The sequence below is a fragment of the Pangasianodon hypophthalmus genome, chromosome 29 (assembly GCF_027358585.1).
Source record: "Pangasianodon hypophthalmus isolate fPanHyp1 chromosome 29, fPanHyp1.pri, whole genome shotgun sequence".
NCBI lineage: Eukaryota > Metazoa > Chordata > Actinopteri > Siluriformes > Pangasiidae > Pangasianodon > Pangasianodon hypophthalmus.
The window spans coordinates 11,666,239-11,693,354 of NC_069738.1; the positions used below are offsets into that span (position 1 = coordinate 11,666,239).

General features: G+C 36.7%; 1 protein-coding gene across 11 annotated transcripts in view; it reads left to right on the top strand.

The window, feature by feature from the left end:
• The window catches only part of phactr4a (phosphatase and actin regulator 4a), a 54,012-nt gene that overhangs the window by 15,221 nt on the left and 11,675 nt on the right, over positions 1-27,116 (top strand). For 3 of the 11 annotated variants that reach the window (XM_053231293.1, XM_053231292.1, XM_053231294.1), the window contains 4 exons: positions 2,809-2,848; positions 22,515-22,691; positions 24,296-24,376; positions 25,596-26,474. In XM_053231293.1, the coding sequence (XP_053087268.1) occupies positions 2,836-2,848; positions 22,515-22,691; positions 24,296-24,376; positions 25,596-26,474 (1,150 nt within the window). In that variant the 5' untranslated portion in view covers positions 2,809-2,835. Of the gene's footprint in view, positions 1-2,808; positions 2,849-4,479; positions 4,680-14,603; positions 15,307-22,514; positions 22,692-24,295; positions 24,377-25,595; positions 26,475-27,116 lie in introns of those variants that run through there. The other 8 variants (XM_053231296.1, XM_053231297.1, XM_053231298.1 and 5 more) reach the window with 6 other exon arrangements.

Below are 27,116 nucleotides of genomic sequence, written 5' to 3' on the forward strand. Positions count from 1 at the left end.
CGTTCCCTCAGCAGCCTCTCTCATTTTTCTCTCTCTAAGCTAATAAAAAAAAATGCAACTTATTACAACCGAGAAACCACAAAGGAAGCCCCGAAGACTTTTTCCACAGAATAAAACTGAAAGGAACAGTCTTACATTAGAGTGCTGACACTGACTGCTTTCTTTATTCATTTAAAATAAACATCCCCTTACAGACAGAACAACATCTGTATGGTTTTTTTGGTGTTAAATTAAAAAAAAAAAAAAGTGGTTATTGTTGGGCTTATATTATGTGAGAACCCGCCATACCGAATGAGTTGATACTATAGATACTATAGAAACAATATTATCAGCAGATTAATAAAAACATGTGATTCGCCTCGTAGCTAACAATGTCCTAGCTGTGCTGTTACAAAAAATAAATCAACACCTTCTGACCAATCAGAATTGAGAATTCAGCAGCGCTGTGGTATAAATTGTGAATACGACCTGGTTTCAGATAGAGGGTTAGTCTTTATTTGTTATACATTTAAATGAGTATGAGTGGAAGTCATTTAATTTTCATTTAAATGAAAACGAGCGCAGCTCATCTCACTGCTGTCTGTCACATCGCAGCACCATGTCGCACACACACACAAAATGAAGGGTCGCTCGTTGCATTGTGGCTCACAAGTGAAAATGCACCTTTAGTACTTTTTATGGTTGAGTGCTTTGCCTGCTCCGTTACTCCTGATTAATTACACTGAGTGTTGGAGCAAAGATACAGCAAGCTATGCTTTGTTGTTGTCTAGGACAGAGAGTACCAAACCATTTCTGGATTTAGGCTTCATATTTCATTGAAAGATTTACATGCACAGTTTCTTTCTTTTCTTTTCTTTTTTTTTTCAGGATATAAATAGGGCCCAGCTACATTTGAAGCATAATCTGTATCTGTGCTAGTGTATTATGTAGTAGGCTAGATGAAGCTAGTACACCAAGTGTAGTACAATCTGCTTAGCACGTAGTATTAGCCTGTGACACCTGGTTAGTCCCTGTGGCTCCATGCTAAATCTCATACTACTGTACTAAACACTACGAGCAGTAACACTCCAGCACCCTCACTACACACACACTCACACACACCAAGGACTGTGTGCCTTTCTAATCTGCAAATCTGAAATAAGTGGATGTAAATGCCTCTTCTTAGTCACGCTTATTTTTATAGCTTGCGCGCCGTGGTTTCTTGTTCTTCCTCTTTTTTTCTTCCCCGCCTATGCATTCGAGGCATCAGTTTATCAGCTCCTGTATCACCTCAGATGAAAGTTTTAACAAGGTCAAAAAACAACGCATTCTAGCGTGCTTCCTCACAACACACAAACACATAAAACATGACGAGCACGCTGTGATAACCGTTATAATAAACGATGGGGTGGTGTGATGCTGAGCGGGAAGCTGTTACCACCCCGAGGTTGATTATTATTCACCAATATCAGCACGTCCTGAAGTGTTTCATTCCTCTTATAGCACAGCGATTTGCAAACAGTTAAAATTTACAAGTTGTTATTCCCACATAAATGATAGTTTTTGTAATGATAACGATCATTTATTTGTAAAGGAATAATTTATTTATAAATGAAAAACAAGTGAATAATAATAGGAGTAGTTGTAGAAGTAGTAGTTGTACTAATAGCAGTAGTAGTAGAAATAGTAATAGTAGTAATAATAGTTGTAGTATTAATGGCAATAATAGTTAATAGTAATAGTGGTAGCAGTAGTAGTAATAGTAGGAGTAGTAATAGCTGTAAAAAATAGTTGTAGTAGTATTAATAGTAGCTGTAGTAATAATAGATGTAGTAGTAGTAATAGTAGTTGAAGTAATAAAAGTAGTAATAATAGCTGTCGTAACGACAGTAGTAGTAATAGTTGTAGTAGTAGTAGTAACAGCAGTATTAATAGCAGTGGTAGTAATAATAGTTGTAGTGGTAGTATTAGTAGTAATTGAAGTAATAAAAGTAGTACTAATAGCTGTAGTAGTAGTATTAATAGTAGCTGTAGTAATAACAGTAGTAGTAATAATAATTGTAGTAGTGGTAGTAGTTGAAGTAATAACAGTAGTAGTAATAGTAGTAGTATTAATAGTAGCTGTCGTAACAACAGTTGTACTAATGATAGTTGTACTAGTAGTATTAATAGTAGTTGAAGTAATAAAAGTAGTAATAATAGTTGTAGTAGTAGTAGTAGTAACAGCAGTATTAATAGTAGTGGTAGTAATAATAGTTGTAGTGGTAGTATTAGTAGTAATTGAAGTAATAAAAATAGTACTAATAGCTGTAGTAGTAGTATTAATAGTAGCTGTAGTAGTAACAGTAGTAGTAGTAGTAATAGTTGTAGTAGTTGAAGTAATAACAGTAGTAGTAATAGTTGTAGTATTAATAGTAGCTGTCGTAACAACAGTTGTACTAATGATAGTTGTACTAGTAGTATTAATAGTAGTTGAAGTAATAAAAGTAGTAATAATAGTTGTAGTAGTAGTATTAGTAGTAATTGAAGTAATAAAAGTAGTACTAATAGCTGTAGTAGTATTAATAGTAGCTGTAGTAATAACAGTAATAGTAGTAAATAATAGTTATTTTAGTGATTGAGGTGGCACATTAGTATCTAAAATGGGCCTTGTCATTTTTGCTCATTATTGATTTTTTATTTATTTATTTATTTTTATTTCCACGGTCTTAAAATTTCAAAAACATTTCCACCATATTCCTCGCCACTGCAAAGGGGGAATGTACTTTAACTTAAATAAAGCTGTTTAAACTACTGATACTCCACTAACTTCCATCTTCTCAATTTTAGATACCTCAGAGCTGCTGCGATACTGGAATGGAAAAACGAGGTAGGACAACATTCGTTCTTCTTTTTCTTCAGCATTAGTTATTTTTCAAACCGTCAACCTGTACCAATGAAATTGCCAGGTCTTTCTTTCATGACAGCGAGTCATCAGAGTGAAAAGTACAGTCATCGGTGACATCATCGAAATGCAAATATGTGCGCTAGGCAGGGACGTGATTCGTTACAGCTGATCATGTGACTCCCACGTCTGTTGAGTAGGCGATATCTGATCTCACGTTGCACAGCATACACACCTTCAGGTGTGCCGTTCTCTGGCTCGTTGTACTTTTGTGTCTGTGTGTGCGCGTGTGTATATGCACATCTCGGATAGCAGACTCTATGGATGAAGAGAATCACGCTGTAGACCAGGAAATTATCTCAGGTAGGATAAATCCTGTTCAGGAACTCAGGGTTCGAATGCTGAGAGTGTTTGTGACAAGTCTTTTACGCTGTTATGCCTGTGTGTGTGTGTGTGTGTGTGTGTGTTTTCCACTCCCAGGTCTGAAGGATCACATGACTTTGTAGACTTTTCACGCCTGAATGCTTTGTCTGTTTCAGCACACCTGATTAATTAAACTGTGAGAGTTGCAGGAGGGAAATGGCAAGCTATGCTTTGTTGTAGTTTATACCAGAGAGTATAAGAGAGTTTATACCTTTCTTCCTTTTTGTTCTACGCTTTTAGAGTTTGAAGCAAAATCTGTATTCCTCATGACCTACAGTTAAAATGTTAATTACTGTCATTCTGGTTTCTTGTTTAAGCCTCTGGTTAAACAACACAGCATTGCGTATGGTTTCTGTTTAGCAACTGATGAGTTTAGTGCCATTCCTGCCAGCCATTTTACTGCTTTCTTTATAAGTTTAATGGTGTTTAAATGCAAAGTTTTAACTGAATGTTTACATACTGCTTTTGCACTTTTTATATAACTTAGCTAGTGTTATTGTTTGTTGTTTTTGTTGTTATTATTATTATTATTATTATTTTATTATGATTATTATCAGAGATGGCACCATACAACTTTTTCTTGTTTGATACCAATAATGAAACAATCCCTATCCAATATTTTTTTTTCTTTAAGGATTACTAAGCTTTAAACTAATTTTTTTAAACTGAAGTAGTCGCAGGAAAAAATACATAGCTGAAATCATGACTTGTACAAAACCATAGATTTTATTACTCAGTTAAACTCTTTCACACAAAAAAACACTTTCGTTGCAAATGTCATAAATATAATCAAGTCTAAAATATAAATCTAATAACGATCACTAACAAAAATACAACCAAATCTCTTTACACGTAAACATTTCCAGTTCCAAAAAAATATTTTCCAAATTTAATTCCAGTCTTTAATTCTGGTCATTTGTTACAGGATCAAATCAGATTCATTCCTTTCCTGCCCTCCAACATCTGAGCCACAATTTTATGCCGGTATCAGCCCGATTCCAGTCATGTGCTTTGGATCAGTGCCATCTCTAACAATAATATAACCGTAATATAATAGATAATAAAATTGATTGATTGTAATAATCACAGCAGTTTGCAGTAGATTTTGACAGCGAGTCATCAGAGTGAAAAGTACAGTCATCGGTGACATCATCGAAATGCAAATATGTGCGCTAGGCAGGGACGTGATTCGTTACAGCTGATCATGTGACTCCCACGTCTGTTGAGTAGGCGATATCTGATCTCACGTTGCACAGCATACACACCTTCAGGTGTGCCGTTCTCTGGCTCGTTGTACTTTTGTGTCTGTGTGTGCGCGTGTGTATATGCACATCTCGGATAGCAGACTCTATGGATGAAGAGAATCACGCTGTAGACCAGGAAATTATCTCAGGTAGGATAAATCCTGTTCAGGAACTCAGGGTTCGAATGCTGAGAGTGTTTGTGACAAGTCTTTTACGCTGTTATGCCTGTGTGTGTGTGTGTGTGTGTGTGTGTTTTCCACTCCCAGGTCTGAAGGATCACATGACTTTGTAGACTTTTCACGCCTGAATGCTTTGTCTGTTTCAGCACACCTGATTAATTAAACTGTGAGAGTTGCAGGAGGGAAATGGCAAGCTATGCTTTATACCAGAGAGTATAAGAGAGTTTATACCTTTCTTCCTTTTTGTTCTACGCTTTTAGAGTTTGAAGCAAAATCTGTATTCCTCATGACCTACAGTTAAAATGTTAATTACTGTCATTCTGGTTTCTTGTTTAAGCCTCTGGTTAAACAACACAGCATTGCGTATGGTTTCTGTTTAGCAACTGATGTGTTTAGTGCCATTCCTGCCAGCCATTTTACTGCTTTCTTTATAAGTTTAATGGTGTTTAAATGCAAAGTTTTAACTGAATGTTTACATACTGCTTTTGCACTTTTTATATAACTTAGCTAGTGTTATTGTTTGTTGTTTTTGTTGTTATTATTATTATTATTATTATTTTATTATGATTATTATCAGAGATGGCACCATACAACTTTTTCTTGTTTGATACCAATAATGAAACAATCCCTATCCAATATTTTTTTTTCTTTAAGGATTACTAAGCTTTAAACTAATTTTTTTAAACTGAAGTAGTCGCAGGAAAAAATACATAGCTGAAATCATGACTTGTACAAAACCATAGATTTTATTACTCAGTTAAACTCTTTCACACAAAAAAACACTTTCGTTGCAAATGTCATAAATATAATCAAGTCTAAAATATAAATCTAATAACGATCACTAACAAAAATACAACCAAATCTCTTTACACGTAAACATTTCCAGTTCCAAAAAAATATTTTCCAAATTTAATTCCAGTCTTTAATTCTGGTCATTTGTTACAGGATCAAATCAGATTCATTCCTTTCCTGCCCTCCAACATCTGAGCCACAATTTTATGCCGGTATCAGCCCGATTCCAGTCATGTGCTTTGGATCAGTGCCATCTCTAACAATAATATAACCGTAATATAATAGATAATAAAATTGATTGATTGTAATAATCACAGCAGTTTGCAGTAGATTGCAGTAATAGTAGTACAGACACAGTAGTAATTATAGTAATAGTTGTGGTGATAGCAGTAATAATAGTACTAATAGTATCTGTATTATTAGGGTTAGTTGTATTAATAGTAGTGGTACTAGTTGTAGTAATAGTAGCAGTTGTAGTAGTGGTAGTACTAATAGTACGTGTAGTAGCAGTAGTACTAATAATAATGGTGGTAGTAGTAGTGATAGTCATAGCAGTATTAGTAATACTAGTACTAATAATAATGATAATAGTAGTAGTAGTCATAGCGGTAGTAGTAGTAGTAGTGGTAGAAATAGTAGTAGTAATAGTCATAGCGGTAGAAATAGTAGTAGTAATAGTCATAGCGGTAGTAGTAGTAGTAGTAGAAATAGTAGTAGTAATAGTCATAGCGGTATTAGTAGTAGTAGAAATAGTAATAGTAATAGTCATAGCAGTATTAGTAGTAGTGGTGGTAGAAATAGTAGTAGTAATAGTCATAGTGGTATTAGTAGTAGTAGTTGTGGTAGAAATAGTAGTAGTAATAGTCATAGCAGGAGTAGTAATAGTTGTAGCAGTAGTCGAAGTAGTACTAGTTGTAGTAGTAATAATAGTCGTAGTAATACTAGTAGTAGTAATAGTAGTAGTACTGGTAGTATTTCACCAGAATCACTATTAACACTATTTAAAAAGTTTTTAACACCCACAAGATATATCTTCTGCACCTTTTTACACTTTGTTATTAACATGTGGTTTTCTTGTTGCTCAGCTAGAATACCATCAACATACTGATCCTCAAAAACAATTGAACTAGATTTAATCTTGTTTTTACAAAAAAATAGTTTGTTGTACTGACGTACCTTAATTGTTTCCATACACTAAACTTTTAGTATACATCAGGGCATGACGAAGGGATGGAGGGAAAGAGAGGAATTAGAAAGAGATGTCAGGGGAAAGTAGATGTACGGGGTAAATATACTGATAATACAGTAAGAATGGTGAAGAGAGAGAACACATCCAGCCATACATGTGGCTTATGTGTTCAGTAAAAACAAGAAACATTTATTTAAGATCTGCCACTCCTGTTCTTTCCCCAGTTTCACAACTTACACATGCTGATGACTGACCAAAAAAATAAAAACAGCAAGCATTTGCATCTGAGCTTCACTTCATCAAAAAAAAGCTTTTATAGCACACTAGCAGTCAAATAAGAACTTGTGGTGGGGTGATGATTTTCAGATTTTTTAAAAACTATTAATTCATTTAATTTTGCATTTAAATGTTTCACTTTTGAGTTCCAGTTCTCCATCTTGTTGCTGGTTGAAGTTGCAGTAACCAGTTTGTGCTTTAGAGGGAGCTTTTGAATCTGTCCAGTGCACTCTGTTGATTTCCTTTACACAAAAAACTGAACAGATTAATCAGCGTTCTAGTTTTCAAGAAATAGCAGTTTCTTCCATGATAAATCGTATGCATTTTTAGCTTCACGATCACACTTTTTGTCCAAGCACAGCAAGTTCTTATCATAAACACCTGCGAGAAATGGATGTTGATAGGGTCATCACGTATATTGTTTTGTGTATTTTGCTGTGTATTTCTTGTGATTGTTCCAATACTTTAGATTTAAACACCCCATTTATAATTTCTGACTTCTCTTAGTTATTGTCTTATTATACAAAGATTTTCTATATGATAGATTATTTTTTTCCGTAGAGTAAATGAAGCCATTTTAGTGCCACCGTTTATAAAAAGTATTATGACTTTATTATTTTATAAATATATAAAATAATGAAGTCATAATACTGGGGAAAAAAGTCACAGTATTTCAAGAATAGAATTGTAGGCTAATATTTCGAAAAAAAAAGTTGTAATTTTTTTGAGTCATAATAGAGAAGTCATAATATTTTGAGAGTATAATTAAAACATTTTGTGGAAAAAGTTACAATATTTTGAAAATAAAACAAATATTTCAAGGAAAAAAGTCATAATAATATGAGAATAGAGTTGTAATATTTCGAAGATGTGAAACAATGTTTCATTTCCCAGGTTTAAGTAGTGACTGCTCTTAGTTATCCTAGTTATTATACAGAGATTTGCTGTATTATAGATTACCTTTTCTGTTCTAGATTATATGCAGGCATTTTACGGCCACTGTTGTTTTTTTATTTATTTTATTTTATTTATTTATTTTTTTAAATACTGGGGGGGAAAAAAAGACAAGATTTTGAGAATAAAGTCGTAATATTTTGAGAATAAAGTAATAATATTGCGAGGAAAAAAAAGACAAGATTTTGAGGGAAAAAAAATCATAATGTTGCAGGAAAAAAGTTGCAATGTTTCAAGAATAAAATCATAATGCTATGACAAAATGCTACATGTGGAGTTTGTGTGTTAAAATGAGGGACGTTGAAGATTTGTTGAAGTTATTGTCTCTTTTATTGAAGGAGAAATCGCAGGTAATGTTCGCCTGTGTAGATGAATGTTAATCAGAAGGCTCGATTGTGAAGGAGTGGAACTCTGACACGCTGCGTGTCCCCAAATCGTTGTGGCGTATGGACTCGAGCGATAAACTTAAACTTAAGGCTGATGGTGAGTTAATGTGCCGTAACACATCGGGGCTTGACTGCTGTACTGAGAGCGCAGGCGATGTATCTGTTACGCCGCAGATGTAACCATCCATAATAATGATCTGGTGCTAATGCGCCAGAAGATGAAGTATTTCTTTATTTGTAAAGTAATGTATTTCTTTATTTTTGTTGCTCTGATACGCACCATTCTGCCGTAGTTTTCTGACTTTATCCTCGAAACACTGCAACATTTCTATCGTGATATAACTTTTTTCCTTGAAGTATTATGACCTTTTTCTCAAAATCTTGCTTTATTTATTTATTTATTTTTCAAACAGTCGTCTGTATATTCAGAACTGGACTAGGCTACTTTTTAAAGTCTGTTTATTATGGGTAGACATGCATCAATTCAAAAAGAATTTTTTTTGTTTTGTTTTATTTTACTTTATTTCCTCAATGAATCCCTCACGAACAACATGCAGGGTAAGAGCTGTTTTTTTTTTTTTACTCTTGTAGCGTTTTCTGTAGACGTTTTTATCACCGAGCCAGTGCTTCATACAGTGATGAACTCCTCATGCTGAGTGCTATGGTCAAGATTTATCACGTTGTTTGATTTGTCAGAAGATGCAGCAGTCTGTTGTGAAACTCGTCCAGATCGTTGTCATTTCGTGCGGTCTGTTCATCAGCGCAGCAGCGTGCACTAGGCTTACGTCCCGTAGTGTCATGTTGTATCAGATGTTGGTATTGGAACATTTTTACAATTAGTATTTACGATTATTAAATGAGCACAGTGTATCACAGCAATACCAGTATGGGTATCAATGCATACCTAATTACAGGTGTAATGATTTTATACAGTTGTACAGTCGAGATTTGGGGTTTGGGCCAAGGATCAGTACCAAACTTGTGGCGGGAAAATAAAGCTTAAAAAAAAAGGTTAATTATTTTGTAGTATTATAATAATCCAGTACAGTGATCCAGAATTCTTTGACTTGAAGTCTGTTTCCTCAAACATGCCGCTAGGTGGATTGCATTCTAGCTGTGTGTGTGTGTGTGTGTGTGTGTGTGTGTGTGTGTGTGTGTGATGCCCTGTAATTGACTGGCATTCCATAAAGGGTGTATTTGTGCTGTGGTACCAGAATACGCTCTTGATCCATTGCAGACCAGGTTGAACCTGTTATTAATTCATTTATTTGAGTATGGCCAGAACAGGACTTGAATACTCATTCTCAAATCCACCCTAAAAATATTTACAAATCATAATCAACCCAATTTCTCATTTTTAATACTTGACTGTGTATTAGTTGTGCATAGAGGTGATGGTGCAAATGAACTGAAATCACCCGTACGTATGAAACTACAATTATTACATTATTTGTGAAAACCTTTCGCATGGTCACATTCTGACGTTTTCTACTATATTACAGTTTTTTTTTTCCCCCTGAACTTAAATATGCTATGCACCATTTATAACCGAACCTACATATGGAAAAACAACATTAATGCCAAATTTTAAAGATTATAAATTGACAATGCAGTTTCCCTCACAAATTTACAATTACTTAAATTAATAATAAACTTACTAAATAGACGTGTTTTTTTCTTTTTCTCTCCCTTGCTTTCCTCGCATATAAAGCACAAATGTCATCTTTCTTTTTGTCTTTCGTCGTGTCCTTGGAGGTAAGAGTTATTATATCTAGGCAATGATTTTATTCTTTTGAGCTACTGCTCATGAAATTTTCACACAAATGTAAATTTGGAGATTTCAGATTCTTCTGTAGAGTGCACAAATAAAGTGAGGACACTCAGGGGCGAGAGGATGAATATTAATTATGCAGTGTGCAGAACCTATGTGATTCACAGAGACAACTACTACACGTGTGTGTGTGTGTGTGTGTGTGTGTGTGTATATACACTCACTGTCCACTTTAATAGGAACACCTGCACATTTATGATTGCATAGAGTGCTTATTTCAGTTAATATAGACCCTCCGCACACAGGGTGTTGTTTTGTTTTTTTTTCCTCCCCCCACCGACACCATTCTGTATAAACTCTAGAGACTGTTGTGTGTGAAAATCCCAGGAGATCAGCAGTTTCTGAATTGCTCAACCAAGCACTTCTGGCTCCAACATCCATGCCACGGTTACAGTCACAGAGATCACACTTTTTTCCCCATTCTCATGTTTGATGTGAACATTAACTGAAGCTCTTGATCTGTATCTACATGATTTTATACATTGTGCTGCTGCCACATGATTGGCTGATTGGATAACTGCATAAATGAGCAGGTGTACAGATGTTCCTAATAAAGTGGACAGTGAGTGCGTATATACAGTATTTCTTCAACCTGGTCTGTAGCAAAGCTTTGTTAAATTTGATAAATTTCTTAAAATGTTTTGAATTATCAACACACTATTTATATTACACTAATTACTATTAAAGCTGTAATGTCCATAAACTTACCTCATTGCAAGACATTGTGTTCTACAGTCGTAAAAATGTTTTCCCTCATGGCTCTTAAATTTAGTTAAATAGTACGAAGTTAATATAACATTTAAAATAAATTTGAGTTTTATATGCAAAAATTGGAATTTGAATTTTATTGTTAATCTAAAATTGAATTTCGAAAATCTAAATTTCACGCTAAAGTGGGTACGATTGAATGATTAAAATTTAAAATAAAGTCCGTGTATAATCAATTTCTGAAAAGCATTCAGTTGTTTTGTTATTCTTTGTTTCTACAGAATTAAGTGTGTGTGTATGTTTGTGTATGTGTGTGTTATCTGTCTCTGTGTGTCTGTGTGAATGTATAAACAGTGCTGTCTCTGGCTGGCACGAGACACAGAGCACTCCACTATTCTCTCCTCCCAAATCTCTCCATATACACATATGAGAAACAATCTTTACCATTAGACCTTAATTGTTCCATTTCTCCCAAAACGTTGTTTATGTTATGAACGTTATCAAACTAGAGTTCAAGGGTTTTTGTCATTCCGTATAGCTTGTAATATAATGATGTATGGTCCAGGACCATGGTGCAACACATAACAGTACACAAGACAACGTAAAGTGCAAATACACAGCAGTGTGAGACAGGAGCAGGACAATAAATACACAGAACAATACGCATGGGACAATAAATACACCAGACAATATGCAAAGAACAATAAATACACAGAACAATAAATACACAGAACAGTAAACTGTTGTGTAGTTTAGCAGAGATCCACAGACTTACCTATACTTACCTATACCTAAACTTACATAAACAACAAATATAGCATTAATAAATATAAATTTATTAATGCACTTCTGAAATGTTAATTTAGAAGCATCACTACAGATGTAATTTGCCTGATCCATTCAAGCTGTTAGTGTGCATGGTCCATGGGTGTGGTTAAGTAACCTTGCTGAATAATGATACTGGCTCGGTTCACAGATTGTCTATAGCACGGGTATTTAATTAAGATTAGTAAATGTCCAGCTACATGAAATTCCTTACTCACAAAGATTCAGATAAGCAGCTAACATGACTGAGTGGTGATAATGGTTACTTTTCAATGTTTAACCATTAAGGATTAGTTCATGCCTGTAAATAAGATGATTGTTTTGTTTCATAGTGGCGCTTCACATTACAATTTTGGCTACAGACTCAACAGTGTTGAATTTGACACAGGAAGAATAGACTCATACTGTACTTCTCTGTCCATTCTGTTTCCCTTCTCCACTTTGAGGACATGCCATGTCATCAGTTTTCTAATCAGGCAAAAAATGGTAAATAAGAGGAAAAAGCTACAAAAGTACGAAAACTCTTTCTCCTATCTGAACTAATGTCTCAAGCCCTATAGATAGTCTTTGGCCTTCAGCTAAATAATTTCTATAAATGCACGCGATTGGATAAACCACAACAGAGGATCTGATACAGAAGCCGCCATGGTTTGAAAACTAAAGTCGCTAAACTACAGCCAGGGTTTTTTTTTCCTTCCTTCATACATTTATCATGTCTGCTGCAGTATTTTTCAAGTATTCAGGGGTGGGTTTCCCGATAACGATGAATTTTAGTGAATAACCAACAACTTAAAAACGGACATACGTTCAGTACGAGTCTGTTTTACGGATGTTTCCCAAAAGAGATTTAACAAATGAGTTTTAAGTAGTTCTTTGTTGACTCCGCCCAGCCTGAGTCTGGAGAAAAGCCACACTCGTTGATAGTCAAACAATAGATTTACAGTCCGGTGGTACATTTAACAGATGAATCAGCAACATAAACAGCAAAAACACACACAGATAAAGTGTATTTATAAATAGCGGATGATAGACGCAAGCATAGTCAACCATTTACAACAGCAGTTATACTTGTTTGAAAGAGCTACATCAAAAAGAAGGAAATATGTACTTGACTGACTAACTTGACTAACTCAAGCGTGCTAAGGGAGTGTAGTGGTTATCGTTGTGGCCCCACAGCCCCAGGGGCTCGGGTTCGATCCTGAGCTCGGGTGACCGCGTGGAGTTTAAATTAATTCCAGGGTTTTGAATATACATGATCAAATCAAGCTGGCTGTACAAATCCAAACCGAAACCCAAATCAATTCATTCATGTTGAACCGATATACACATTTGAATCAAATCAATTCAGTGAATGTTTTTTTTTCCTTCAGTGTACGGAACAACAAACAAAGGGAGTACAAAGCTACGTTAACAGGTTAATTGAATTTACTTGATTCATATGTGTACACTGGTTCCAAATGTGTACAATGTGTTCCAATGGTTCAAACTCCACATAACGAAGTACTTATGAATAACGAATGGGTCAGGTTACTTGTTAATTAACAAACGAGTTTACGCACATGGTTAGTTACGAAGGGGTTCGGGAAACACTCGTTAATTAAAGAACGTTCTTATGAGTGAGATGATGAAGTACTTAGTGTTAGGAGCGATTTGGGAAACCCACCCTAGTTTAGTCTGCTGAAATGCTTTGCTGAGTCCACATCCGGACCCGCCGCTTGACCACGCCTGATCTGTAGTATAATGCAGAATATATCGCTTGTTACAACAAATCTATCGTTTTAACGTGACCTTTGACGACGCCTGATCTGTAGGATAATGCAGAATATATCGCTTGTTACAACAAATCTATCGTTTTAACGTGACCTTTGACGACGCCTGATCTGTAGGATAATGCAGAATATATCGCTTGTTACAACAAATCTATCGTTTTAACGTGACCTTTGACGACGCCTGATCTGTAGGGTAATGCAGAATATATCGTTTGTTGGAACAAATCTATCGTTTTAACGTGACCTTTGACGACGCCTGATCTGTAGGGTAATGCAGAATATATCGCTTGCTACCATTTTTGCAATATTGACTGAAATACTGATATGCTGTTCAAATAAGCACTCTAATGAAACACTGTATTATTTATTATGATGGTATTTCTGTGACCATCGTGACCCTCTCAAAGGATCAGATGAGTTTTAATCATGAATACATAGAGTTAATGGTCATGTTTGTTTTCTTTCTGTTTTTTTAGATCAGGTGACTAAGAGAATGATGTCTTTCTTTTACAATAAGGTCACCATTAGGCATGTGCTGATAAATCGCTTTATGATAATTCCACTATATCAACATTATCGTTGTTATTATTGCTTAGGTAGCTGTGTTAGTCGAGTACCTCTTTGGTACAGTTTACTCATAGTTCAGATATCATAGTTTTGTTTTTAACTATGTCCACAGTGAAGCATGGTGGTGGCAGCATCATACTGAAAGTTAACTTTGGCCTCTTTGCTGCTTCTCTGTCTAATGCCCTGACATTTGCACTGACTTTTGGTGAACTCTCTCTTCTAGGCAGAGTCGTGGTTGCGCCCTATTCTTTGCTCTTTTTTTTTCTCCCAATAAATTAATAATCATAATGAAATGATTTTTTTTTATAAATAGTGCCAGACTAATACTTTGTTGAAATTTGTTTTGATAGCTCCTTGTTTTTCATGATGCTGTTTAAGTATTCTCAAACCCTGGGGTCTTTCAGAAACAGGGGTGTCTGTGTGTGTGTCTGTGTGTGTGTGTGTGTGTGTGTGTCTATATATATATTTGCACACGTACATTTGTAAAAGAAAAACACCTTAACTCTTTAAGGCACTGACAGTTCCAGTTTTCAAACTTCTTTGCTGATTAGACATCTGATCTGTATGTTGTTATAAATGTTGCCAAAGTCTAAGCAGTGCAACAGATTTACAGCTGAAGTAAAACATTGAAAGATATGTATTGGCTCATAAAACAGGTTGAGAATGTGCACCACTGCACAGGTCAAAGTGGAGGCATATTTCACACACACCTGCCATTCACTGTGCCTCTTGGTGTAATCAGATGCTTGTCTGATGTCACTTCCTGCTGCCTGCAAATTCCACCTCACCAGCAGTTCATCTTGCAGCGAGCTCTTGGGTTACCTCGTCCATGTAGTGCGAGGTGTGACGTCTCAAGGGTCCTTCACTGCCCTTATGGCAACTCTGCATTCATTTACGTGGCTGTTTCTCTCCTATGTGGCACTTAGGAACTTAGGCACTGAAAAATCTAGCACGGGAATGACAGGCATCTGATCCTGCTGGAATACCTCAGGCTTGCGGAGTAACTTATTTACCAAGTCAGAGGTGCTCTGAGGGAGGGACCAACACGCAGAGAGAGAGAGAGAGAGAGAGAGAGAGAAACTTGTACTGTGTGTGAAGGAGGGACGGATAAGGAGACAAACAGAGGACAGCGAGCAAGCCAAGCAGGCTTGGGTTACTTTTTTAGGTTCGCTCGCTGAGTAGAGAAAAGGAGAGAGGAAAAAAAGCGGGACCGTGTTTTGCCCTCCCTGCCTTGGGCCTGGGAGCATGGGCCAGGGAGATAGCGCACAGGCTCACACACACCGCTCCACTCTTAATACAGGTGAGAACACACACACAATTAATAGCTCACTGACACTGTGGAATGTAGCACAGAATGTAGTATTCGTGTTTTATTTTGTTCTGCTTCGCTATAACCTGCTCCATACAGCAGTGGTACTAAACACTAGTGTATTAAATGTGTTCTCAGAGTGTTACGCAAGAGTTGGTCTTTATCTCATTACTGTTATTATAAAGATTACGTCCTTGTCTTTCTGTTGCATACAGAGCAATAATAAACCCCCTGGGTCTGATTAGTAATGATTAACGTTTGCTTTATTGATGACGCTCAGTAAATCAGGGTTCATTTCTCTTCCCCAAAACTGTGTGTGTGTAATATATATATATATATATATATATATATATATATATAATGTGTGTGTGTGTGTGTGTGTATGTATAAATATTTTTATTTGTTAACATTCAGTATGATCTCATTCCTCAAACTGCTGCATTTGTCGAAGAAAATATAGTCAATATTGTGTAAGGGTGTTGGCTCGAGCCAAGTATATAGAATGTCTGCATTACGTTAAGCTCATACTCACGTATAGTCTGCTCACTGCTTTTAATTTGCACTTTGCCTATATGAAAACCAGAGCGGAAATATTGGAAGTATGTGGTTTTGGTCGTAACCAGCATGTTTTCCTGGTGCCCTTTTAATTGCTTAATAGTATCATCGCCTCTTTAGGATATTCTTTTGCTAACTTGGCATATTTGATGGCCACTCTTCGCTTCTACATGTAGGAGATTGTGATAAATTATGTCACATACGCTCTTGCAAATGGATATTGAATGGATATTGGATATCTTTTTATACATTTTAAAATGTTTCTTTAAGTAATTATAACCTGAATTGAAACAGCTGTGATAGAAAATGTTGCACTTAATTTTTAAAGTAGTAAAAATATAAATGAATAAATAAATAAATAAATCTATAAATGAATGAATGAATAGGCCAAAGGATTAAACTTTATTTTGTTTGTTTTATTTCAGTGTTAAATATTTATACAATTTTTAATATATAAATTAAAATCTTATTTTCTAAATATAAAAATGTATTATACATTTGTTTATTAATAATAAATTAATTTGAGTTGTATCAGTTTGTTTTTTAATGCAACATTATTGTATTTCTGGCAGTTTGCGAGCAATCCCAGGTAGATTTCACAATACGTTATGTATCGTAGAAATGCCTTCAAGAATCGTGATGATATTTCTGGCATATTGCCCACCCCAGCTACAATGTTAGTAGCGTACACAGCATTACGATATCTCACACACACTTAAAAAACCAAGTAATACCATTTATACACAAACTTTTTTATAGAATAACAAAATAATTTTAAACAGGTATCAAATTGGAACATCCCTTAAGTCTAAAAGTTTGCTTTCAAAAGGAAGAAACAAAGAAACACTTTATAGCAACAAGAAAACTGAGTTTTTTGTGTGTTAATTGTTATTGATGGTCAATCTCAGAGATTTCTTTTAAGAGTAAAACCTGCCAGGTATATGCACAATTGTGTGCTGATTAAAGGAAATTAAAAAAAAAAACACTGTAAAAAATACTGTACAGTATGAATAAAAGAGTGTATCTTTTGATAATAAGGTAAGTAAGAAATAAAACACGACAGAGCATACTGTTAAAGGAAAATAATCAAGTGACACGTTGCACTTTTTTCCATTTATAGTTTGCAGTCACCTCTCTTTTTTTTTTTTTTTCTTTTTTTCTTTTTTTTCTTCTCTCGTTTGAAGTTAATAAGATTAAAAAACACAGCAAGTTACTGAGAATCCGGGACACACAAAGTCCTCCATCTTGATGACTTTCCTGTGTCAGAAGGCAGACTTTTTCTATAAACATTATACGTCTTTGTTAAACAGCACGTTTCTTTTACAGTCCGTTTATTATTAGGCTTAGATTCTGTGGAGCATTTCTACAAGCTGTTACTATAGAAACGATAATGTATTAACTGGTACTACTATCAGAGCTGTGCTGTTACGGAAAATTAATCAGTGCCTTCTGACCAGTCAGATAACGGCAGTTCAACAGCGCTGTGGTATGAATATTGTTAAAATCTTTTTATAAGTTCTCTTAATGTCATTTGGCATCAAAAGTGTGAATGTGCTGCAAATATTGTCATTTTATGAAACCTTCTGATCATTTTAAGATATTAAGGAATAATTTCAATAAACTTTCTCATTATTAAGTTATCTCATATATATAGTCTTACGTAATTGTAATTTTGTCTTTACCTGGCAACAAAAAAAGGCTTTTACAAATTTAATACTTGCCCTTCCATGATGTTAATTTAACACACGTTATTATTGTTACAGGCTTATCACATTGTGGTGGAATAGTAATCTATTTTCTTTGAAAACTCCCCTTTTTTTTTTTTTTTTTTTAAAACACCTTTAGCTGCACGAAAAACAGACTCCTGTTGCTTATTTTTATTGTAAACCTGTTAGAAAATCATCTTACATCTTTATAGTAGATATTATATGTTTTTACGGATGGAAGTCAGGGCCTGAGTGTATTAGGTATCACAAATTTAGAATTTTTACATTTTCAGAACAGTACCAAAAATGATTAAACTGCGTGTGTAAAGATATTATCACTTAATACACATATTTAGTTAGTAAGTACACTTTCTCTAATGATTGTTATGCCCCATATCTTGTAGTATCTTCTGTAGCATTTCTGTTGTATCTCTTTCAGATACTGTGAGTGCTATTCAGACGTCATAAGATTTCTGGACTTAAGTCTGTTAAGCAATGTTCCTTTAGAATGTCTGTAGTAATTATGATGGATTTGCACCAGATAAGCGATGTCTGTGTAAGTAACATAGATGCGAGTGGCTTCACGGTGTATGCATGGATGTCACATGCATACCACATGCAACTCATTTTAATACAAACTGCCTGCTTTGACCTTTATTATAAACGTTTGTTGTAGTTGAGAAATCACATGATGTAGTAGGTCACATGATCGTAACATGTATATAGGCTTTACCTGTGCTAGGACCACAATAACTTGCCTAAAACATCCGGAAGTGCTGCTTCTCTTTATAAACACTGTCTATATGTAGAGTCACAGAAAATTAGAAAAACATCGCCTAATCTTTTACCAATCTTCAACTGTCAAGTTTCGGGCCCCTCCGTAGCTTCAGATTTCTGTTCTTAGCTGACAGGAGTGCAACCCGATGTGATATCCTGCTGTTGTAGCCCATCCACCTCAAAGCTCAGCTTGTTATGTGTTCTGAGATGCTTTTCTTCTCACCACGGTTGTAAAGAGTGGCTATTTGTGTTATCGTAGTCTTCCTGTTAGCTTGCGCTGGTCTGGCCATTCTCCTCAGCCCTCTCTCATCGACAGGGCGTTCCCACCCACAGAATTGTGGCTCACAGGCTGTTTTTGTTTTTCGCACCCCTCTCTAGAGACCGTCGTGTGTGGGGAAAATCCCAGGAGATTAGCAGTTTCTGAAATACTCCCGTCCATCCCTGAGATCACCGAGATCACATTTTCCTCGTTCTGATGTTTGACGTGTGCAATAACTGAAGCTCTGCATCTGTATCTGTATGATTTTATGCATTGTGCTGCTGCCACATGATTGGCTGATTGGATAGTCGCATGAATGCGCAGGTGAACAGGTGTTCCTATTAAAGTGGGTAGTGTAATAGAGTATATACTATTCTTAATTGCTTTTACCTTAAGTTTGCAGTTGTTGCAAGATTCATTTTATTTTATTTTTTTTAAACTTTTGCAGACAAAATGTAAACGGAGATACCGTGTCCTTTATGTGCCTTGATACTATGGAGGATGCAAACTATTGCATTCATTATTCATCTGTATAAATCTGCCTTCAAACTTTGATCCACACCTCCAACTTGGGTCCATTAATGACCAACACGCATATAAAACACTGGATTTCCTTGAAGACACACATTCTATAATGCACGATCGTCATATCTGGATGTTTTACATGTGATTTTGTGTGGGATTGTGGGTATATTTGCAGTGGCTATACTTTGTGCATGAACACTTAAAACGGTCTGTGTGTGTGTGTTTCTATCAATCAATCATGCCAGCTGGTTTTTTTTTTTTTTTCTTCCTGTTTTCACTTGATTAAAGATCCCTGAATGTACTCTTCTGTGTGTACTTTGATACTCATCCGGTCACATGCCACGCTCTCTGTTGTAACACATATCCTATAATGGTGCCATGGAAACACACAGGCTGCACTGTAGTCTCTGACATCACGCCTTCCTTTATTCTCACACACACCCACACACACACAGACAGGTGTGTGTGTGTGTATGGGAAACATGTGGGCAGCCATTACTGTAGAGAGCAACACTGCACCTTGCACCCATAATGCCTAGGCTTCAATCCATCAGCAGTCTATACGCACTCCACATCTAATCCAGTCCGTTTAGTAACACCGTAGGCCATTTTACTCGATGACTAATCCACGCAACTTCCTCATTATTTTGTCTACATATTCAATATAAAAGAAAGATGCCAAGAGTCCTCAATTTGCTAAAGGTGAATGCTCATAGGCTCATGTTTTACTACTTTTCCTGAAGCTCCTTTGCCTTGGGTAAACACTGTAGTGACTCCATTTCCCTGATATTAACACTCACACACACACACACAGCTCGTTGGAGCGGTCGTGCAAGACTTGCCTCATCTTGCGTCTCAGACCAGTTTGGCTTCTCTCTCACACTTCCCCTCTTTTGTGCATTACTTATTTATTTAAAGCAGACTCTCTTTGCAAAGTGAATGGCACAGCTTGCATAGTACACTGCACAGTCAAGCAGCACTGCTTCTAATATCCTGTGCATTTCCCTTTGTGGCCTGTACAATGTGTCACACAGCAAGAAGAAGGAAAACAGAAACCTTTTCCCACTCATTACAGCTCTGCCTTCATTCCAAAGCTGTGCAACTCGCTCCTGTAGTCTCCCTGCAGTGAACCGTTGTTATATTTGCTCTAGTACAATGTTTTCAGCCTCATTAGCTGACAGCTTACAAGTCAAGTTTGTGTTACAAGTGTGTGACTGAGATGGATAGTACAAGAAATTTTTTTTCCCCTCGCCCTAATTTGGTCAATTCCCACCCACCAGTCAGCTCTCCCCACCCCCCAATGGCTACCAAAAGGCTAACACAAGCTTCCTCCAAGACACAAAGTCGTCTTTTCGAACTGCTGCATCACTGGGGTGGCGTAATGTTTGGCTAGTGTTGCTGTGATTGATAGAGTAGAGAGAGTATGCCATCCCTTCCTCCTAGACCGCATGGTCATTATGGCTCTCTTGGAGTCCCAGCCACGGGCGGCTGTGGCATCGTCAGGATTGGAAGTCGCGATCTCCGGGCGTTAGGTAGAACACTTTTCTTTTGCGCCTCAGGAGCTTAGGTCAAAATTATTCTAATAATAAACGTGAAAAATGAAATAAACAGACACTGCACAATAAAAATGGCAAGTATTTCTACAATACAGACTTTATGCTGAATTACATCTGGCCAGAATGAGCAGGAAAAGGTAATAAAATGGTTTATTTTATAGTCAGACTACCTTTATTACAGAAATTGTTCATGGTTAAGGTCTACATTATATTAACAAAATAAAGTTAAAAGAAAAAAAAATTGCTGTAAGTCTCAACTCCATCTTCATTTGCTTCCTTGCCAAAATTTACTCTAAATGAGAGATAGAGAGAGAGAGAGAGAGAGAGAGAGAGAGAGAGATTGTTATGACTGAAATGTGCTGCTGTTTTTATTTTGGCTCCATTGCCTGTAAGAGATACAACTGACCTTTTCCCACTACTACACACTTATATTGTTGCTCTCCGAATCTAGAAAGGCCTGACATTTAGACTGTGTGCCTTTTCCAATGTTTTCTCAGAAATTGGCTTGTCAGCTATTGTTTTGAAAAGTGCACCATCTAGAAATACTTGAGGGAAAAAAAAATAGTCAGAATTGGGTATAATAAAGTGGTGGACAAATCATAAATTCTTTAGTTAGCCTACAAGTAAAAGGTAGGCTTGGGACGATTGAAACTATCATGATAGCTATCACGTTGGGTGTTTTAAATATCTGTTGGAAAAGGTGATGTCCTCAGCTTTCCATCTGTCTTCTGCGAGCTTTTAATAACCTGCTGTCTGACTTCAGAGCCGAGCAACAAAGCATCTTTCTCTGATTCAGCTTATCTTCCCTTGTCCATGCTGCTAAATAGAAAAAGCTGTGAATGTGTTCACTCACGAAACATGAACAAGGGTTTACATTACAGAAACAGTGTGTCATTTAACAAGATGACTTCACTATACAAGAATTCAATAAGTATCTCTGCTGCTGTTCACATGCACGCTTAGCGACTAGCACCTACAGCCGACTTGTAACTAGCTTCTGATATTTTTTTTTTTTTTTCCCCTGTAACAGTGTAACGCTTACATATCATGCATTACGTATATCTGGCCTGACCTCTTTTTTTTGGTGATACTATCAGCAGTTGGTGATGTTTAGTGGGCACAATATTGCACAAGATCTCACAAGCCTACCAGAAGCCTAATTAACTAGGCTGGAAAGTGGTAGCTGACGTAATATAAAAAGATCTGGCGAGCTAGGTTGCTAGTTAAGTGCGTTCATACATGCAGCACATTGTAACACAAAAAGGCGAAGGTTTTCAGCTATGAGCTGCAGTGTTTGGTCCTGAAATCCCACGTATAAGCTATAAATCTGGCTTGTTTTTATTTTCTCTTGATATGTGTAGTCGTGAGGTGACTGCTTGCTGTGCTGCATTTTATTTTGCTCAGCTTGGTCAGTGTTTGGTTTCTGTAAAAGAAATGACATAGTGGTTTATATTAGCAAGAGGAAACAGCTTTCTTCATCGTTATTAATCCCATACTATAGTTGTTACGCTGTTGTTATTTCACGTTGTGTTTTTAGCCTACGAGATGAATGTAGCACTAGATTAAACTTGGTCAAGACTGTCTCCTAATTCGGACGGCTATGTCGCAAACTGTGTAGCTTAATATGTTCAGGCTACTGATAATACATAATGATTGTAATCACTCATACCCATAGAAGATGTGATAAGACTCAAAATACCCATCTTCCAGTGTTTAAAGTCATGTAGCACATTCCCTTCTACAAGCCCATAGAGATAAACTATGCCGCTTTCCAGAATTTGCTTCTGATAAAGTTCCCCCTCTCACATTCTTCCTCTGTAGATGATGACGCTGATGACCAGCAGAACAGCACGATAGGGAATGACAACCCAAACTCTGGCAGAGACACGCCTCCGTCCAAACAGAAGGGGAAGTTCTCCAGCCTGGGTAAGATCTTCAAGCCCTGGAAATGGAGAAAGAAGAAGGAAAGCAGCGAGAAGTTCAAGGAGACATCGGAGGGTATGGATTTCTTATTGCAGTTCAAACCTGCAAAAACTGCGTAAACCCTTTGATTTTCTATGCTTTCCAATACTTTTCAGCTCTCTCACCATTTCGCCGTCTTAAAGAACAGTGCAATGCACTGAATCCACCACTGTGCCACCACTGCCCCAATAACCTCACTGCTTTATGTTCGCTTGTTAGCAGTATAGCTTATTCACACATTCGTGTGTTAACAAGCTAGCTACAGTTCTCAAAAACATTTTTCTAAGAAAGAATTACAATTAGAGGATTTGATTTTTTTTTTCTTGTTGTGTATATACAAAGCGTTTGAGCTAAGATTAATACCATGAAATTCAAACCATAACACGTCTAATTACCACTGTATACAATCAAATAAATGTAATTATTTAATGTCATTTTTAATGATATGCTTGAACGTTATCCTGTTTAGATCATGCACTTGTATAGCATTAATATTCCATTTTAATAGTTTTCTTAGCTACATTTTGCCTACTGTAGTTGGCAACCTAAATTTTTAGCATTTCGTTTCCGCATCTCACGTCAGATGACCTTTCTGCTCAATGCAATGGCGTTTCCATAGATTTAGTTAAGGTGAATAAGATAAAAACAAGATATAAATGTTTGCCGTTTATATCTTGCTGGCTCTGGTGTTAGGCAAGGTGTACCTGACATGATTTTATTTTCTGTTCATATTGTCGTCATGACTACACAGGATTGCTTCATTATACGTCTTCATTATACATCTTCTCTTAGTATACACTCCTGGGCAAAAAAAATGGCAAATATTACGCTTTTAATGGTCTTAACAACAAATCATTGCTCAAGAAATTAGCAAGAATTAAACAGATGCACTCCTGAGAGCTCCTGTGCTGCCATTTGCTGGTTTATTTTTGCTGCAGTGAACTGTTTGGGGAAAAGCTAGAAACAGGGAAATTCACTTCTATAGTCTTCTTGTACGCAAAGTAAAATCACAATAATGATTAAAATGTTTGATATAAAATTCAAACTAACACACGTCTGGGTGGGTGTACAAAATTTTCCAAAAAATATCTTTTTTTTTTATTAGTCATTAGCCAGGAGTGTACATCTTCTTTGAACATCTTCTCTTAGTATACATCTTCATTATACGTTTCTAATTTAATTTGCTTTTGTAGCATTTTGTTTTTCCAGTGTAGTTTGTTTATTGTGTAGTTTATTTTGCTTATATTGTTTATAATATCTTGTATTGTCTATTGTCTGTATTTAGTGTATTGAATGACAGTCACAATGTTGCTTATCTTCTTGTCTAAAATTGTTTAATGTTAATTGTAGCACCATGATTCTGCGTAAAATATATTTAATTCCTAACATTACATCTGTCTGGCATGAGAGGAATGACGAAGCACAACTGACTTACAAGATTGTGCAGTCTGAACACCTTTAATGCAGCGAGTGTTATCACAGCATCAGTGTTACATATTTTCAATTTTTGTGCACTACTTTACAAGCAGGCAGGAAAATTCCCACACAGTGACAGAAACACTGTTAAGTTTAAAAGGTGTGGTGTGCTCTCTCTCACTTGCTCCTATCTTATCTGTTTTATTTGTCTTATGTGTTGTCAGTCCTGGAGAGGAAAATTTCGATGAGGAGAACTCGGCAGGAGCTGATAGACAAAGGAGTACTAAAGGAAATCTCTGAGAATGGTACAGCAGCTTTCAGGAGACATGCATATACATGAGCATAAGATCATTCATATCTTACGGGCAAAGCTTTGAAATATGCTTGCTGACAATACATATACATGGGCACATAATGTATACATATACATGGGCACTTAAATATAAATGAGACTTAAATAATATATAAAAAGATTTTTTCTGTTATTTCTATTTTTAACTAATAGCAGGGCTTAGAATTAACAGCATTCTGGAGAATGTTAAAACAAACAGCTAGGGACGATGCACGTTCTTGTTTGTGATTAGAAGCATGAACATGTACACAAAGGTGCCAATATCTGTGGTTCATGACTTTTGACCCCTTGCTACAGCGATACAGGGCACACCTAAAAACCTCCTGCTTCTGCTTTCTCAGCTAAAGCAGCAGTTACACCCATTACATAAATAAAATTGTTTTGGCGGGAAATCCACCGAAGGGGAAAGGGCACAGAGAGATGCACGTTCACGTCTGGTAGCAATTACCTTTTGCACCAAACTTTATCTGAGTAAACTATAACCTGTTTATTTGCGAACTTCGTTCTTGTGAGCCAGAAGAAAACAAGAAAAGGAGACCGAGATCTTAGAAACTTAACCCTGTATTGTCGCACTCACCAGACCCAGCATACTGTTGATCCATGCAGGTTAAAAGTATCGAGTTAACATGTGTCTATGAGTGAGGGAAATTTTAAAAGTAGTTAACTCTTTGCAGTCATTCAGTAACAAAAACACAGGATAGGATTTTTTCCTTCTCTCTTTCAGTATGTAGGCGATCATAAATTACATTTACATGTATAAAAGTGTGAAGATCAAATCTAGCGTTGCAAATCATAAACCTTTAAATACAACCCGAGCACGTTGAGCCACTGTGTGAATAGAAAAGTGTGATTAAGTAAAAGGATTTCAGCCTCCTAAAATCTCTGAAGGGCAACTAGGTGGAAAGAAAAAAATTTTCAATTGTTCTCCAGAGAGCTTTGCTGAAGGTCATGAAAAACAATTCATACCCTGCTTCACAAATATTACTTTAATAATTCTGTATAATAATAACTTTACCTGTGCTATTTCACTATAGACTTCTGATACAGAATTTATGGAGTTATTTTTTTCACTAGAATCCATTAATTGTAACCTTGTGTACTGTAGAATCTGCATTAAACATCAGGCAGTATTGTGTTTAGTACCCACTCGTGTTTTACTCTGTGTGTTGCAGATAGAAATGATGTGAAAGCTCCCTCAGTAAAGAATGGCCACACGCTGCCTGTATCCGGGGACCAGGGGTCAGAAGCAGGATCAGAGGTCAAGAGCAGGCCACACGCCGAGGACCGAAAGAATTTATTGGCACCGGAGCCTGAGCGACGAAGCCGGATACCGTCAGATGTGACCCGCAACCGGCAGCCTCTGGACGTGGACGCCCGCACACGCATTGCATCAGACTCTGAGAAACGAGAGCGAGACGAGGCAAGGTACCGTGAACGGAGGGACGACAACCGAGAACGCAGGGACGAGAGAGAGGAGCGAGGGAGAAGGGATGACAAAGAGGACCGGGACAGGCGGGATAGGCGAGAGGAGCGGGATCCGAGAGGAGATTGGAGAGAAGAAAGAGAACGGAGGGACAGGAAAGAAGAGAGGAGAGACGTCAGAGTAGATAAAGATGTTAAAGCGGACAGGGACCAAAAGAGGAATGACCGGGACGAAAGAGAAAGGAGAGAGGACAGGGAAAGGAAAGATATAAAAGAACGAAGGGATGATCACAACAGAAAGGAAGAACCTCTTCGGCGCGACGACAGAGAGAGGAGGCCTGAAAGCGAGAGGAGGGATGATCGAGAAAGGAGAGATGACAAGGAGAGAAGGGAGGAGCGGGAAAGAAACGAAGAGCATGAAAAGAGAGAGGACATTGCGAGGAAAGATGGGAGGAAGCCTGAGCTGCCAAAGCTGATCAGGCCTCAATCTGAGATGGATATGAGAAGCAGTTTGAAGAACAACTCGTTTGACGTGGGCCAGAAAATCCGGCCGGTCTCTGAAGTCTCTGACCAAAGGAGCACACTGCCGCGATACCCACACACTCAGGATGACCCCAGGACACGCACAGGTAAAGCACCACACAATTTATTACCTAGCAAACCAGGCAATAATGCAGACTGGAATATACGATCATGTAGCTCATCATGTTTGTGTATGTGTGTGTGTGTTATCAGACATATGCATTCTTTCAATTATCGCACTGCTTACATGTCTGCTTTTGTGCTCTCTCTTTTCATTGCACTGTACGTGTTGCTCATTTGTGTTGTTTTTAAGGATGCACCAAATGTCAGAAGTATAATGAAAATCACATGGACGTTTCAAAATGTCGTACTTGATCATCAATCAATTAAATTCAAATGAAATTTAGATATAACAAATAAAGCACACAGTTTTCTTTCACCAGTCATGTCTAACCATGTTAGAGTAGCAGCAACCTTCTCCAGGTTGCCAGATTGCATGCAAGATCCCACAATTTGGTATTTATTAATAATAAAAGTAATCGCCCCTGTGCCGAGCATGTGTATCATTTTCATTCTGACATTTTCATGTCACATTTCCCCATTTTCCGTTTGAAGTATATTTTCATGCAATAGTATCAAACCTAATACATTAAATTAAATAAATTATTAATGCAAAGCCAAAAATATTTTACTGGGTCACTAATTTTTGTTACCTGTCCATGTGTCTGTGTACATGTTTGTGTGTTTGT